Consider the following 16326-nt stretch of genomic DNA (forward strand, 5'->3'; position numbering starts at 1 on the left):
GACAGTTCTTCAGAGTTGGCTTAAGAAGAGCAACAAGTCCTAAACATACACAAGTGCAGGTGTATGCACTTAATATGGATCATGACTAAGACTTTTCTGTATGTTCATCAGTCATTCTGAGATGCAAATCACGTTTCCATAGAGAAATGATGATGTAGTCATCATTTTAGATGAGAAAAGTTATTGTAAATCTGCTGGTGTGATCATTACACTAAATTCATTTTCACAAGAGTTAAATACCCATGCAAAATAAATTAGGCTGTTCAATGAAATAAAATCATTCAATCAGACATTTTGATGGGAATTTGTCATTTAAGCACTAAACTGCATGCACTTTCAGAAGTATACATTGGAAACAGCCGCGAAAGAAACAATTAATGAGTGTTTGTTCAGTTGGGGTCAGTTGATTCAGACAGGCATCTATGGTAGGAGTGATTCTGTCAGATTTTTTTTAAATCTCATATAACATATTGAAGGTCAGACGGGGAAGAAGGAGTTGTCTGTAGCAGCCAATCAGTGCATTCATATTGGAGATTCAGATATTTTCCAGTCATACTCAAGTTGCCCTTACTTCTAAAAAAAAAGAGTGAGCATTCAACCAATCCTGATCAACTTAGATTAAAGGTCCAAGTTAGTTGCAGGATGAGGATCATCTCAGTTGACTTTCATCACGAACAGCCGGGTTAGTTGAGCTATGTTTGAATAACAGGACCTGGTGAACCTTGTTGTTTTGCCGTACGTCAGGATGTGGTGAATCATCAGAGAAAATCAAGAGAGGCTGGCGGGGCAAGTCAACTTTTTCAGCCTCCTCAGATGACATAAACTCTCTTGTGTGTTCTTCATCAGAGAGGAGGCATCGAGACACTGAGAAAAGGTCTAATGTATGTGGACGCCTCGCAATTTGCAGCTTGCGAAGCTCTCCACATCTTCTCTAAGTTAGTGATTAGTCTCTCTCCATACATCATTTGATTAATTGCTCTTCTTTTCAATTGCAAAATTGTATTTAAAGTAAAGAAAAAAGTGCAAACCTTGGAAGATGATGGACTGAAAAAAGACTCAAATTGTTCACTGAAAGCAATGAAATATATAATTTCTGTTTACTGTCAATCATTCCTCCCAAACTGCCTTGTTTTGGTGCTTTCTTCCACTGTAAAGCACGCTTCCTGCTCTGAGCACAACACATCACACCGGGCCAACCCTCAGCTCTGCTAAACCCTACCCACCCATGCCCACTCAACACACACAACGCACACACACAAGCACATGTTGTGTTAGTTTAAGTGCCATGGCTGTTTTGGATACATAACTCCTATCCATGCCTCGGTCTACAATGAATTTACCCTGCAGGTTGGAGATCCTCCTTATTAGCTTGTGCATACAGGTGGGCTTTGTGTCCGGGATGCATTGCAAGGATGGGACAGCTGATCATCTGTCAAGGGAAGGTATGCCTCGAGGATGGTTTGTTTTTGTACAGTTCAAGTATAATTTGAACGTTTTTTTTTCTGTCAGATTAACAGATGGCTGCAGTGTCCCAATATATGTTTTTTTCTAACTTGTGAGAACAAGATAATGAGTTGTAGGTAGAAGTTATAATCTGCTATCAACCTCCTGCTTTAACATGAGGGAAATGTAAGTTTGTGCTTGTGTTGTGGGAACAAAATGCTACATTATGCAAAGCTGTAATCTTGTGCCACAAAGACCTTTGCCACTTGTCCCAGAAATGAATGGATCTTTTTCCCACAAGCCGACATTCCTGGTATTTCTGGACATTTTCTGCACCACCCAAGGATTTTACTCTTAGATGCTAACTTGTTGCCACAATAAAATATCTTCTTCCTACAAATTTACATCTTGCTTTCCTGAGTTTAAAAAAATCTGATGTCCTTTGACTTTAGGGCACATGTTTTATCCCAGGAGTGCTCATGTGTTATATCTGTCCTTTCTGGAGCAGACGCTTTGCTGTTAAAGGATGAGCAGAATCCTAAATGTTTCACCCGGACGGGAGAGGATTTCACCTGCTTCTTTGAGACTGCAGACGACAGGACTTATGATTTGCTGTGCAGGTTTGGCAGATATGTCATACGCAGTAAATTCATTGTGTTTTGTATATAAAGAGAGCTTAGACAGTCTCAGATCATGTAAACAGTGCTTCCCTTCACACGCATGCTAGTTATTTAATGTTTTACCTTGTTGTGAGTTAGCGTGAACTTTAAGTAGCTTATATTCACTGGCTTCTCCACCCTTTATTCCACAGGACTACAGAGCATATCAACCATACTTTATATTATTTTTTTAATGTTTTTTCACTTTAAATAATCTAACTAATTATTTCTCTTTTTTTAAAAACCTTACACATTTTTTTTTACTTCCTCCATTAGTCTCATTGGTCACCTGTACAGCACTCTGAACTGCACTTACCTGTGTGTAGCATAAAGTCTGCTGTGTTTGTCTCTGCCTAGAGGGACGAGGTGTGAAATGTCTGTTCAGAAAACAGAAGAGGGAGCTTTCCTCCACATCTGCTCATTTCCTGACTTCCTGGTTCCCTTGTTTGTGGAAACACACATTGAAGTGGTGGAGCGCAACACCAACACCAGCCTCTACAAACGGACGGTGTGTGTGGAGGACCACTGTAAGACATTTGTTTTAACAGCATTTACTCACACAGCAGTTACAGGAATGAAAAAAAGATTGATCCTTGCTGGGGGAAAAAAAGAAAATACACATATGACTGGTACTTGTCACCAAAAAAGCATTCTACAATCTAATTTGTATGTATAGAAAGTTCATTTTATTCTGTATTATTATTATTATTTAACTTTATGAAAATCAGACTAATTCCCTTCTAACTTAATCTCATGTTTGGTTTTAGCAATATTCGAACACTTAAATGCAAATCTCTTTTAATCAACAATCTCATCTGTGAACACAAGTTCATGTGATTAAGGTTCTGTGAAACCTGCCTCAGATCTGAGGATTGTATACCTCTCAATGTGGCTGACCCTCTCAGTAAATGAATAAACTGTTTGATTTTGTTAATTTTCCACTTGGTGAATATTGTCCTTGCACTCTCTCTTGCATCCTGGTTGGAGATGCAACGGAGGAGGCATGCTCGCTAAATGGAGAGCAGCCAGCATAACAAGCAGGCTGTCTGATCCTGAGACCTCAGGTGAACCCAGGCAGGATGGAGGACTGAGTCCTCCAGTGTGTCCTGGGTCTTCACTGAGGCCTCCTCCCCTGCTGCCTAAACACCAGTGAATCATTTTCAACAGCTGATTCTGAAACGTGTTCTCATCTTGCCACCGTCTTTTTGTCTCTAGTTCTCCTGGATCCTCCCTTCAATGTGTCTTTACATCAAAATGGCCAACCAGGACAGCTGCAGGTTTTATGGGCGTTAAATGTCTCAAAATACATTTCAAATGATGTGATTTATAGGATTCGCTACTCCTCCGAGCTGGGATGGAAGACGAAAGAGGTACACACACACACACACACACACACACACACACACACACACACACACACACACACACACACACACACCTCATTCAAAATGACTTCAAAAACAAACGCAGACATACTGTGTGTGAGCTCAAGACCGTTTTTCATTATTATTTAAGATTTGCATGATTTGCATCAGCATGCAAGTCACTAACCGTCCTTCGTCTCTCTCGAGCATCTACATGTTAATTACTGTATGGAGTCTGACAAAATGTACTATAATGTTATCAGACATAGTCAACATATAACTGAATACATCAGGAAAACAGAGGTGCACTCAGGGAGCACAGACCTGCAGCAGTGCTAACTGTCCAGCACGGCCACGGTGTGTCCGGATATATTTCCAAAAAGGATGTGACTAAGAGATTAAATAGTTGATATGATGATATTTGTGTATTCACGTTCCCACACCTTAGATTGTGATAAAAGCTTTGTTGCAGTTGTGGTCATGTTACAGTTGTACCGGTTCTCTTGTAAAACCAAACGGCTGTCCCTGAATGCACCATGACGACTGCTCACTGTATGAAACCTGAGAAACTACATGTGTCAGCATCCTCAGAGGATTACTGGTACCTGTGGTTGTAGATGGTGATATGGAGTCATTTATTTTTACACTAGGCTATGTACTGTCACTACTGAACTTTACTACCATCTACTGGATTTTAACACGTATGGCATTTATCTTGCAATGTTAACAGTGTGAAAAATGATTTGTTCTGTCTGCTCCGTGATTCAGATCCTCTCTAAAATGTAATGGCTTCTTTCTTGGCTCAAGCTACACTCTTCCACCGAGTTTCATGGAAACTGGGCTGGTAGTTCTTCCATAATCCTGCTGACAAACAGACAAACCGGACTGAAAACATAACAAATGGACTTTATTAAGAAATAAGTTTTAAGTTACAAGTTTTATACATTTTCTTAAACCTCCAATCAGTTGGTGAAAAGGAGTTGTTTGGTTCTTTTGATAAAGTTAAACGAATACATTATTAATTGAATTCTAATTACATTTACATGCATGTCTAAGTAGCATTGGCCAAAAACCAGCATAGTGTTTGTTGCTATGGCAGTGGCCGGGGAGCTGACCTGTGGAATGTATAAGGAGGGACTGGCTTTTGGGTTTTTGCCATTTTATTATAATATAATAAGGTCAAATAAATAGGAAACCAAAAGAGAAAGTTAAGAAGAAAGATAAAAGGAGAATAAATTTACTACTATTTGCTGACCAGTGGTAATTAGATCTACTGATTGCAGGTCAATGGTAAAGCTTAATATTTGTTTCAGATTGTAAGTATTTAAGTATGAGTTTTATTTCTTGATGTAATCAGTTATGTCTATGACTCATCTGATCATTCGTTCTGCCTGCTGTGCATCATTCATTTATTGTCTTCTGTTCAAACATGCAAATTGCACGAAACATTCATGACCCTCCCTCTCCTGCAGGCCTGTGGCTGTAATTATACTACAGCGGGCGAGAATAGTAAAATCTGTGATATTTGTGATTTCTCCAGGGAAAGGAGGGCAACATACTAGACTCTCTGGTGCCAGGGGAGGAGGTTGAAGTCCAGGTCACTGTCAAATATGCCTTTAATTCAGACTCAGGACACTGGAGCAGCTGGTCGCAGCCCGTACGAGCTGTGGCTCCCCAACGCGCAGGTGTGTCCACGTGAGAGGAGTGTGAGTGTCCGAATGGACGACTGTGATGGAGTTTAGGGCGGAGAGAGCGAAGCGTCTCATCCAGTGAGCTCTTCTGCCACAGATGCATTGTTTGAAGGAGATTTTTTTTTTCTCTCTTTCAGATGATATTTCTCTCATGTGCTTCACCTCTGACCTGCAAAACATAGTCTGTCAGTGGAATGGGAGCAGATACGGTGTAGAGAAAGAGTACAAACTGTTCTACAAGATGGGTCCCAGGTACATGACTTCTCAAACTTTTTCTGGCATGCCCCCCACCCCAAAACCTTTATCAATCATTATCCAGAACAGGGAAAGCAACTAATAACAAGAAAATAAAGGTCAGCGCAACAACATCAACAAAACTGTTGCCTGTTTGGACATTAATCATATTCATTCAGTTGTGCTTCACCCGACCCCAGCGCCTCTATGCCCCTTCCAGTTTCAGAACCACTGACTATTTACTATTAAAGACTTAACCCTAAGACACAACTGACGTTCACCTTGGCTGTGATTTGACATGATGGTATCACAACCCTTACAGCGAAGCATTAGCCAGGACAGGATGGACCGAGTGTCTCGCTGAGAGGAACTTTACTGACCTGTGTCGTTTCCATGGAGATGAGTCCAGAAAAGTCAGGGTCAAGCTCAGCAGCACTCCAGCTCCTCTCAGCAGAACCTTCTATACTCAAGAGTTCACCCTCTACACGAGCAGTGAGTGTTTTGGATGTTTAGCTATCTGTGTTTTCTTTCATTCTTCATTCGATTTGCCGTTTTAGCCAAATATCCTTCACAGATACTTCTGAGGCAGCCCTCCAGAGAGCTCATACATGGATTAAGTCCAGAATTCAAAATCAGATTTGCTCAAGCATGTATTTAACAGTAATGTTTACAGTAACAGACCTTTTATCGGTGTCTCACGAGTCACAACCATGGAAGACTTATCAGGTTACAGAAACTCCCAGAAACAGCTACAGATGATCGAGTAGCTCAGATTTCTAGATTACTCACATTATTCAGGCAGGCTGCATTTTTCCATTACTGTAGCATTACAGATGCAATGATTACGATTGATTAGTCGTCAGCTATTAATATCCAACTTTTGTGATAATTGATTAACAGGTTTGAGTAATCTTTTAACAAAAAAGTCAAAACTCTCTGATTCCAGATGTGGATATTTTCCAGTTTCTTCACTTCTCTATGACAGGAAACTGAGTATCTTTGGGCTGTGGACAGAACAAAAACTTTGAGGATGTCATCTCCTGCTTTGGGAAACATTCATTTTCTGACATTTTATAGACTAAACAACTAATCGATCATCCGACAATGAAAATAATTGTTAGTTGCAGCCCTGCTCAAGTTGTAGTAAGAGCCCAAGTGGCCTGGTTGCGACCTCTCGCTTGACCTCTTATTATTTCCCATCAGGCCTCAGAGGAAGTGCTTCCATGGCTTTGTGTATTGAAACCTTGTGTGCACTTTTTGTTTTTAGTCAAAACTCCCCCACCAAGTCATCTGAGAGGAGCGCTGGAGAAAGATAAGTTGTGCTTGAAATGGGTGGCTCCACTCCCGTCTCTGTCGGCTCACCTGCAGTATGAAGTCCGCTACCGGATCAGAGAGGGGGGGATGTGGGTGGTAAGATGTCATTTACGGCCTCAATTTTATATTTCTCTTTGTTTTTTTAATGGCTGAGATACTCTAGGATTCTTTGTGTTCCTTAATGTCCTCTGTGTAGGATTATAATTCAGTTTGTAGACACCTGTTGACTGTGGGCTGTTTTGCCAAAGTGTCGTTTTTGATGTTACCACCAGGTGGCACCAAAGAATGTAATTCTCAATTCTTCATAAGATTCAAAACCTCAGCAAGATGATCCATTATGTTGTTTTAACGCCGGATGTTGCAAGAGAATTTAATGTGCAAAAACATATTTTGAGCAAATAACTTTCCAAATTCCTCAACACTGAATTTCGAATCAACCTTTCTGTACCCAGAAGATGCCGCTAAAGGGTCCTGAGACTGCCACTTGTCTAGATGTGCCAACAGGTAGCCAGTACAGTGTTAATGTCAGAGCTAAACCCATTGGGACCATTTACTCGGGCAACTGGAGTGACTGGTCAGATGTGCTTACTGGTGACACCCCCACTGACAGAGGTAAGCTCATGCTGAGTCAAAAGTCAGTGTAAAACACATTTACCTCTTCAGTACTCCCCACTTGTTTGTATAAAAACTACAACCAAACCCTTGTTAAATGGCACCAAATGCAGCCGTCTTAGTTTCTCAGTCTGTTATTTTGTAAGAACTTCAACAAGTAGTTTATTCAAATTTAGAAGTGTAAGTAGTGATATATTAAAATATAAACCTAGACTTGTTAAATGCAGTTCTAGCTTTATTTGATTAGAGCAACACTTGGACCCTTCAGATCTTAATGTAATATAAATAACCTTTGCAGATGCATTGCTCTTGCTGTGTGTCCCCGTCTCCCTGCTGATAACTGCCATCATCTTCATCTCCTTGTTTCCCACATACCTCAGGTAAGACCATCCACCACAGTGGAGTCGGCCACTGCTTAGAATTAATGTTTTTTGTAGTAGTTTTCAGACATTTCATAGCCTAAAACTCATTTCAAACAACTAACTACTTTGTGTCCAGGAAGTTTAAGTAATTTTTTTGCACGTCTGTTATTCTGTCTACTTTTACAGCAAGCTCAAGCTGTTTTTGTGGCCGCCGGTGCCAAACCTTGACAAAGTCCTACAAGGCTTTCTGACAGAGATCAATGGGCAGAAATGGGTAAATTATTTTACCATGGAATTTTGTACAATGCATGATACATGCAGTATTACAGGTAATCACCACAGTGTAAGTTTTGTCTAATGGGATGGGGTGTATCTATCTATCTATATATTCAGATATCAAGTGAGAAATAGATAAGAGTCGTAATAAAATGTATCATTTACAATTTATACTTAATTTCCAGCACTTTTAAAGTCCTCGGGTGTTAACAAATGAATTACGTTGTGTTGACACTACAGAATCCTCCATTAACAGCAAAGCAGTGCTTGGAGGAAACCACTTCATCTGTGGTGGAGATCATGTCTGAAGATGAGGTCTTAGGATTGGGGAAGCCATCAGAGGAGTCCACCCAGCTCCTGTCAGCAGAGGGAAACTTGTCCAGCAGAGAACCAGTAGATGGAAGTCCTGGTTCTGAAAGCTTTCCGGACTATGTGACTCTGAACAAAGACAATGTTATTCAACGCCCAAAAGGAAACGCACATGTTGGAGAGAAAGAAGGCCCGGCGGTGAAGGACGAGCTGTTCCAAACAAGTCCCTCTCCCTGCGCCGGCGGCTCAGTCTGCACCCCGCCCTGTTTGGGCACCGATATTCTCAACCACTCCTACCTGCCTCTGGCTGAGCCTGCACACAGATTCAACTGCAAGGTCACTCCTGCTCGGGGGCCAGGCAACCTCTATACTAACTTCCCCTGTGGCTAAACGTATGGTATAACAAGCGTGCTTTGTTTCCACTGATGCATATTTGCTGTATACTATGCATGCATGTCTTACTGACATAATATTGATACAGACTTACACATCCAAGTTTACTGCACCAGTAGCTCCGGCTGTTGGAAAAGTCTTTAATAGGAATGAAATCACACAATGATTTATTTGAGGATTGATGCAGCCTCTGGCTTTACAAGGGTGTGTTAAACGTATTGACAGAGTAATGGGGGTTGTTTTGATCACGATATCTTCATTTCTGCTACTTATGATGCAGTATTGTAGCTGAAATGCCATGAATGCTCCACAGATTTGAAGATAAAATACCGAGGAGGACAAATCAGCATTTGAAAAGAACAAAAAAAAAAAAAAAAAATCAGACTTATATAACAGTTTAAGCTTTTGGCTCAAGTGCTGTTGAAAATATTTAGGCCTACTACATTATATATGACTTTTACATTTGTAACCGTGTATAAGGTTTCCTTTACATCAGGGCTGGCACTTTATCTGCTGCTTTGTCTTCATATGTTCACCAGAGGGAACAGTAGCTCACAAGATTCTTCGTAAGAAAGGACCCCAACTCAGTGGCTTTTGGTGGTCTACAGGATTGTGTAGTACCTGTTTACAATAACTGGTGCTGTTCACGGAACTGTTCTACACTCAGAGTACCTCAGAAAAAAATGTACAAAAATAAGAGAAACATTTTAAAAGGAGGTGCCATGAGGGATATTACATAAGGTTCGACTTTGTACATTTTTATATTGAGCATTTGAGTGTAACTTACTCTCATTTCCTCTGTATGTTTCCTTACTATTCTAAAGGATATGCATCTGAAAAACCACCAGAATTTGCTTTGCTTTTCCAGATCTTTTCCATTGCCTTGCCATTCTTGTCATTAATATTGTACATATTTCTTGTGGGTTTTTCAAAGAGCCTAAAAGTTTCCTGAGATTCCCACTTGAGGTTGAGGAGGATGTACAACCAAGACTCCTTTCCTCTTTGTCGCCTCCTTGCACGTAACAGCCGACACAGGCTTTTAGTTCACTGTGTATTATATTATAATGCGAGGGTTTGTATTTTTGGCAGTAAACACTGGAAAGCTGTTTCTCTTCCACTTTCTTACGAAGTCAACCATAATATACGAGACACTCAAGTGTTTTTAACAAACTGAAGCAGCTTGCCGAACAGCAGCTTTTCTTGCCTCCAATCAAACAGCCACTGACTGTGCTGTTCCTGCACACTAACCTGTTTTTGCCTGTCTTGACTGTTTTGGCGTCACTAGGTGGAAGCAGAGATCAACGGGCACAGATGTGTTGTCGCAGCAGATCCTCACTGAGATAACACTCGTTATTCCACACCACTGAAAATGAGAGTTAGATATTGGCCCTGGTTCAGGTTTGTGTTTAATCTCTCCTGATGATGCCTGATGGTCCACATACCAACCTTCTCCTTGAGGGTTAGGCCTGTAAACATGATGCTGCTAAACAAAATCTGAATTAAAATGAATTTCATAATCACAAAATGACAGTTAAAAAAAAAGTACAACACAGCTGAATGCTAATGTTAATTTATTACACAAAGTAGATGAAAGGCTCAATTTAAGATGACTTACTCACAATTTGTATGAAAACCAAGAGACCTGAGTTGGAACAAGGGCAAACACAACATCAGTGACTACTGGGATGAGTGCAGGGATTAGTAAGAGTGAAAAATAAGTCAGCACACTTCTTCTGGAGCAGTTACTCACATTCAGGCCTGCCAGCCAAGAGCCAAAAATGTATTAAATGTTCTTCTGATTTTAAATCAGCAGTAGGAAAAGGTTATGGTGCCCTGGAGCTGTACAACCAAGAGGCCATTTGGAGCAATGTGAGAGTGGATGGTAATTTTAGACGAAATGACTTTACTTGCATAAAATCCAATAGTTGACGTTGCACTCATCATTCGGTGTCTGACTGGTCCTGCCTGGCTCAGTCTTCAGGAGTAACTGCGTGAGAATCAGAACTGGATGCTCTACAACTATGCTATCACCCCGCACCCAGCCAGCCGCCCTCTGTTAAATATACTACTAGTGTCACACTTTTAACGGCAGGCCATCACATCTACAGCGTTCGCCAGACTGTATGATATCATGGCCATAAATTAGCCCAGCTCGTCTATGAGGCAATAGCAGAGGGTGGGAGAAAGTGAGTGCCGAGAGTGAGACAGTCGAGAGAAAGACGGAGAGAGTTTAAGAGAGTCAGTGTTTACTGGTGTACAAGCCTCTCCTCCCAGCAGGAATTCTTTCCATGTTTCATCATCACTGCCCGCTTGCCCATACACAAACGTCTGTGGAGGAAGGTTGAATCACCTCCTGATGTCATTTCCTCAACTTTCACTTACAATCACATTGAGAAACAACACGGTTGCAGATCTGATGGGCTTTCACGCATACAGTACAGAGTGTATGCAGAGTGGGGATGTTTACATATGCCATGGCGACGGGCCTCAAACATGAATTCAGCAACAACAGCGGCAAAGCCACCGAAGCAGAGCTCACCGACATCCTCGCAACTCTGCCATTGTGAACACACATGGAAACGAATGAATGAAACTGCATCCCCACACAAATCTAAACAACGGCTCAGCAGGAGGGACGCAAAATTGCTTTAAGGCATACTATGCAGGTTTTTGTCTGAAAAACAATCTCTAGATTTAGACTCATACAAAAGTAATCCCTCTCAAACATCACTTCTGATTCAATAGAAGTGTGTGGCAGTGTCTCTATCTGCAGAGGTCCTGGCCTCTACCTGGGTCTTATTTTGCTGTGGTTGGGACATTTCTGGGCTGCAGCTGTTTTCTGTGGGACAGGTTTGGTATGTCTTGTTTACAAAGAGAAACCGGCCATTCCTTCAGAGTGCACCTTAAAACGAAATGGCCATGGTCTTATAGAATCAATGAAAATCCTTCTGTTAGCTTCTCTAGCTGGTGGCAATTATTCAGATGAGTCAAACACAGTTTCCAGTACTGTACGATCGATAGCAACGGTTAATAAGCAACAGTTGTTAAAAGTAAGAGCACCTCAGGTCTCAATGGCAATACATCACATATAAGTCTCAGAAAAAAAAAAAACCCAACAACAAATAATCACGACAATCATACCAAAATCTCACATCTCTACAGTATTTTCAAAATGAGGAATCAAAACAACTTCACAATCAGATAAATGGCCATGCATTTTTCTTAATTACACAATAGTCCGTCAGTGGTTTTGGATGATGTACAGTCATGAAATTTACTCAGCACCAGCTGTAAAGAATCAGCAGGAATTTAACAGACACGTCTGAGTACTGCTAAATAGCAACCGTGACACAGAGGCTTTCATATTACAGCAGTAGAAGGATTTTTTCCTTTATCTTACTCCCAAATGCAGTTCTTGAAAAGAGAACCACAAGCTGTGTCCCGACTGCATTACATAACCGAGCACGCACACAATTAAATCACAGTTAACGTGGTGAATGTAAACAGCACAGATCAACTGTTTACATTGTTTACTCTAGATGTCTGAGTTAGTTGGCCTGGCGCTCTGTTCAGTGTGGCTCCATTCAAGGGTTGTAAAAATCGAACAGGAAGCGAGGATTAGTCTACACACGGAGCGTAGGGCTCTGCAGGTTGAAGAGGGGGGGGCACATGGCACATATTCTATTCCTCCTTTGATCTCAAGTCACATTTTCCTTCATTAGATTTGTTATAAGTAGAATTTAAATGTTGATAGATGAATGTTCAGAAGAAAATACTGTCAAAACACACATGGCTTGACACGGGGTGAATTTATGACCCGTTATCTCACCTGCAAGCCTCATCTGATCTTTTTATTGAAGCTTTTCATTGAAAATGTTAGAATGTACCCAAATCAAGAGCGAGATTAATTGTGATGCTATATCCTCATTCAGATAGAGACGACAATAATCAAGCTAATGTATTTATGTCAACTAAACTATTCATTAACACTTGAAGATCTTTTCATGTAATTTGAGTGTTTATGCAGGAGAGGGGAGAGCGGATGACTCCCTTTGATTCAGATTTTCTTTGTCCCTCTGCAGCAACTAACTTGCCTATCCCTCCTCTAAGCACAGAGGTTTCGCTAAACCTCGGGATCCTTGGTGATCGGATACAGCCTGCGCTTGGTTACAATGCACTGAGAGACAACCCCCCCCCTCCCGGTGAGCGCGCTCAGATGTCGGCCTTCTTGTTGAAGAGCACAGAGCAGCATGTGAGGGCTCCGTCCACTTTGACTTTCTCCATGTTGCACACGGGGATCAGCATGTAGTCCTTCAACTTCTCGAACACCTGCGGGACACACAGGCGAGGCTGCGGTTGGAAAAACTGACATCCTGCTGTTTTCGATTATTCTGGTTAGAATTCTTCTCGGTGAAATTCAACGGATCATCACAGTGTTCGGCCACATATCACTGGAAAAACAAGTTCAATGCTGGGATACGTTTGGGAATTAGAACGATGGCATTCTGAAAAAATGAAAGAAATAATCACATACATAATAGATAGCGTCATGGGAACAGCTATGTATCTCCTGGCTCTTGAGCACCAGACCTGCGAGCCAGTGTTCCAGGTGTCGACTAGCCAGCACTAAAACAAGCCCTTTAAAAAAAGGCTGAAGTACAGCTCAACTGGCAGTAGTTCAACTGAAAGGGAGAACTTATGCAACACAACAACACAACAAGTTTGTACACTTGTTAACTTGTAATGTGACTGATATGATATAAAAGCCCTGCAGAGAGACATAAAATGTGAAGGAGGAGAACAAGCATTCAGGAAGGTTTCCTGGTCTCCCGGTTAAATAGAGAAGAAAAAGATGGGAGTGAGAACTATTACGACATTCTCAAAAGACCCTCGTAAAGTAGTGTGTCACCCTGTGGACATTTTCCAGAAGAAAACCAGTGTTTTCCTACCAGACTTCCAAACCAGGATATTTTTCTCTTTAAACTCTCACTTCAACCCCGCTGTGATCCTGAGCGAGACCTTGCGGCACATAAACCCGACGGCTCAGCCAGAAGGACCAACGAAACAGATTCTTATCTCATGATGCAATACGACTGATGAAGCCTCATGTGAACCGGTCGCCATGTTTAAAGCCACCACAATCATGTGCCTTATAACTCCTGATTCTTCTCCATGACTGAGACATTTTGTGTAGTGGGGGCACTGCACCATCCTACTCTTGTGTTACACCAGCACGCCACTTAAAAATATTGTGTTCATGCAAATTTCTACACAATTTACACATCATTAATCTTGTTTTTGCAGGTATTTGGCTACAAACTAAAGTACTGGATATATTTCAGTCCGAACCAAAGTTTTAGACCACGGAGCGTCGCCATCCACAAAAAAAAGTTGTGTCGAGACCATGATCAGAGGGTCAACTCAGGGAAGGTTGTACAACTCCCCCAAAACAACATCAGTAAACCTCCTGCTGTTTATAGCATCTCCACCTCCACAGTGTCTCTTTTTCTGAACACTTCCAGCCGAGTTCTCATTACTGTGGTTGAGATTTATATGTTGGGTCGGAGGGTGGCATGGTCCCACACAGTAGGGGCTTCTATTTTTCACTGGGCCTTTTGTGCGCTCAGTTTCTTTATCTCCAACCTGAGCCCTGTAGAGCCGTCGCCACTGCTAACCATTAAAGATGTCCTGTCTCCACCCCCTCCGACCCCACCAATCCTCTCTCATGACCCCCCGCCTTTGTTAATGTGGGACTCTTATGTAACTTCACGAGCGAACTAAAAATAGCCCGGAGATTAGGACAGACAATGTTTGGAGTTAGAAAGCTGCAGAAGTCTTGCAGAACGTCTCTGTGATTGTGCTGAGAAATCTCTTCATCTCATTGGAGGAAACAGCAACAAGTTCCCTTGGGAAACTTGTACTGACTGCAGACTTACTGTACAACACGGCATGATAAAACTATCCCTGCTGTCTTACTGCTTACGTTATGTCTTGTGCTATTTATATTTTTCCACTTTCTTTAAGCTACCACTTTTTAAACGGGGGTTTGGCCAGTTTCTGGTGGGTTTGAACATTATAAAAGGAAACTGGATCATGGAACAAACGTACATTTCTCAAATATTGCTCCAAATGATCCGTTGAAAGGTGCTACCAAAGCAGGAAGCATGAGTTACACAAATATGCTCCAGTTGAATTCCCTCAGTTAATCTTCCTGGAAAACTGAGCCCTCACCATAGATCTATGTCCAAAGACGCATAATTTTGCGAATTCTTCCTTCTAAAAATAGCTGGCGGAGGTTGGGGTTTTAACCACAGAGTACATTTTGAGGTCTGAGCACTGTCTCTGCAGATTGTAGGGTGCTGAGTTCGATCCTGTGAGAATCCTTTTGGCTTGTTGTGATGTGGAGTGACCCCAAAGCATCTAAATAACACGGCTACGGCTCAGCCTTTCCAAACCCCAACAGACAAAGTGAGATAATAACACGTCATTCACGGTGAGTTACCGTGGAAAACAAGATGCGAGTGTCCTCAGCGAACGGCACATCTTGACGGGGTTTGCAAGTAGGTCACTGTATGTCTGAAAGACATTGAAGAATGTTTGCGGTCGTACGTGTTCATACAATGATAGCGTGAGTTCAGCCAGGTACGTCGAGCCAGCACTCAGCATATAACAGTTTAACAGGGAACACATGCTAAGGATAGCTGTTAAGAGGGCGCCCAAGGCAACTCCTCAATATTTCTTTAAAATTAGTCTCATCCTTATAGATTTCTTTTGGTATTTCCCTTGCTGAAATAGCACTAACTTGGCAGCCACAAGTACAAAAAGTTGAGATGTAACATCAAGCCATTTGACTTTCATCTGGACTGGAGTAGTCAGGGATCTGGCATCTTTAACAGATTTTTCTGGCATTATGCCTCCTGTTACAGACCCCAGGTAGACCAGCGACTACTTTGTGAAAGCTAATGGGGATCTAAACAAGGAATGAAGAAATATTCTTAAAATAAAATTATAAAATAATTGGTGTAGTCAGTTGTAGATGAAGAACTTTAAGATACTTCAACCTGCATTAATTGATTTTTGGTTTGGATTCTCTCTAATCAGTGATGAGAGACCAATGCTCTGGTTTGTAGCCATGCCAACATATTGATTATGCTGAGGTTTCAAGAGTGGAGCAAAGTAAAAACAAACTACGGTGTCAGCTGGAAAACAACCTTGATAGCAGATAGTCTATCTTATATATTGGTCGCCATTATTGTTATCACTCCTCTTTGGCTCTGGTGCACAGAGACAATAAACCTGTTTCACCTCATGACGCCAAACGAGCCAGTCAACTCTGTGGAGTGAGCCGATTCAAAGGTCTGGACCCAGGCGAGACTGAACCAAAACAGCGAAGCTGTAAAACCAAAACGATGAGCTGAAAAGACTCTACAAGGGGAACCGCAGGGTCAAGGGATAAGTGTCTGAGTTCAACACGACGAGTGACCGCTTTCACATGCACGTAGTCATTTGATCCACAGTTAATAGCAGCCTTAAGAAGCTTTATTTTGATGATAATGAGGCGAAAATGAACCCAAGTTTTTTTTCGTGGGACTCCAACCTCTCAGGCTCCTACTCTGTCGTCGTCGAGTCATGTCCACAAAAGGTCACTTCAAATAAAACTGCATGTTCC

General features: G+C 41.6%; 2 protein-coding genes across 5 annotated transcripts in view; one reads left to right on the plus strand and one right to left on the minus strand.

Moving 5' to 3' along the window:
• The first annotated feature begins 1027 nt into the window (after positions 1 to 1027).
• mpl (MPL proto-oncogene, thrombopoietin receptor) lies at positions 1028 to 9763 on the plus strand. Of its 2 annotated transcripts, none has more exons than XM_041934590.1 (12): positions 1028 to 1442; positions 1952 to 2063; positions 2460 to 2629; positions 3318 to 3472; positions 5007 to 5151; positions 5295 to 5409; positions 5714 to 5883; positions 6659 to 6801; positions 7161 to 7317; positions 7616 to 7697; positions 7866 to 7953; positions 8196 to 9763. In XM_041934590.1, the coding sequence occupies exons 1-12, from the start codon at positions 1316 to 1318 to the stop codon at positions 8652 to 8654; spliced, it is 1923 nt and encodes a 640-aa protein (XP_041790524.1). In that variant the 5' UTR covers positions 1028 to 1315; the 3' UTR covers positions 8655 to 9763. The 2 variants fall into 2 exon arrangements, with proteins under 2 accessions (XP_041790524.1, XP_041790523.1); XM_041934589.1 differs by having other exon boundaries at positions 1030 to 1442; positions 7158 to 7317.
• A 430-nt stretch (positions 9764 to 10193) lies between these two features.
• ddah1 (dimethylarginine dimethylaminohydrolase 1) overlaps positions 10194 to 16326 on the minus strand; it is a 73840-nt gene continuing 67707 nt past the window's right edge. For all 3 annotated transcript variants that reach the window (XM_041934594.1, XM_041934592.1, XM_041934591.1), the window contains exon 7: positions 10194 to 12986. In XM_041934594.1, the coding sequence (XP_041790528.1) occupies positions 12870 to 12986 (117 nt within the window). In that variant the 3' untranslated portion in view covers positions 10194 to 12869. The remainder of the gene's footprint in view (positions 12987 to 16326) is intronic.

The sequence above is a fragment of the Chelmon rostratus genome, chromosome 4 (genome assembly GCF_017976325.1).
Source record: "Chelmon rostratus isolate fCheRos1 chromosome 4, fCheRos1.pri, whole genome shotgun sequence".
Classification (NCBI taxonomy): domain Eukaryota; kingdom Metazoa; phylum Chordata; class Actinopteri; order Chaetodontiformes; family Chaetodontidae; genus Chelmon; species Chelmon rostratus.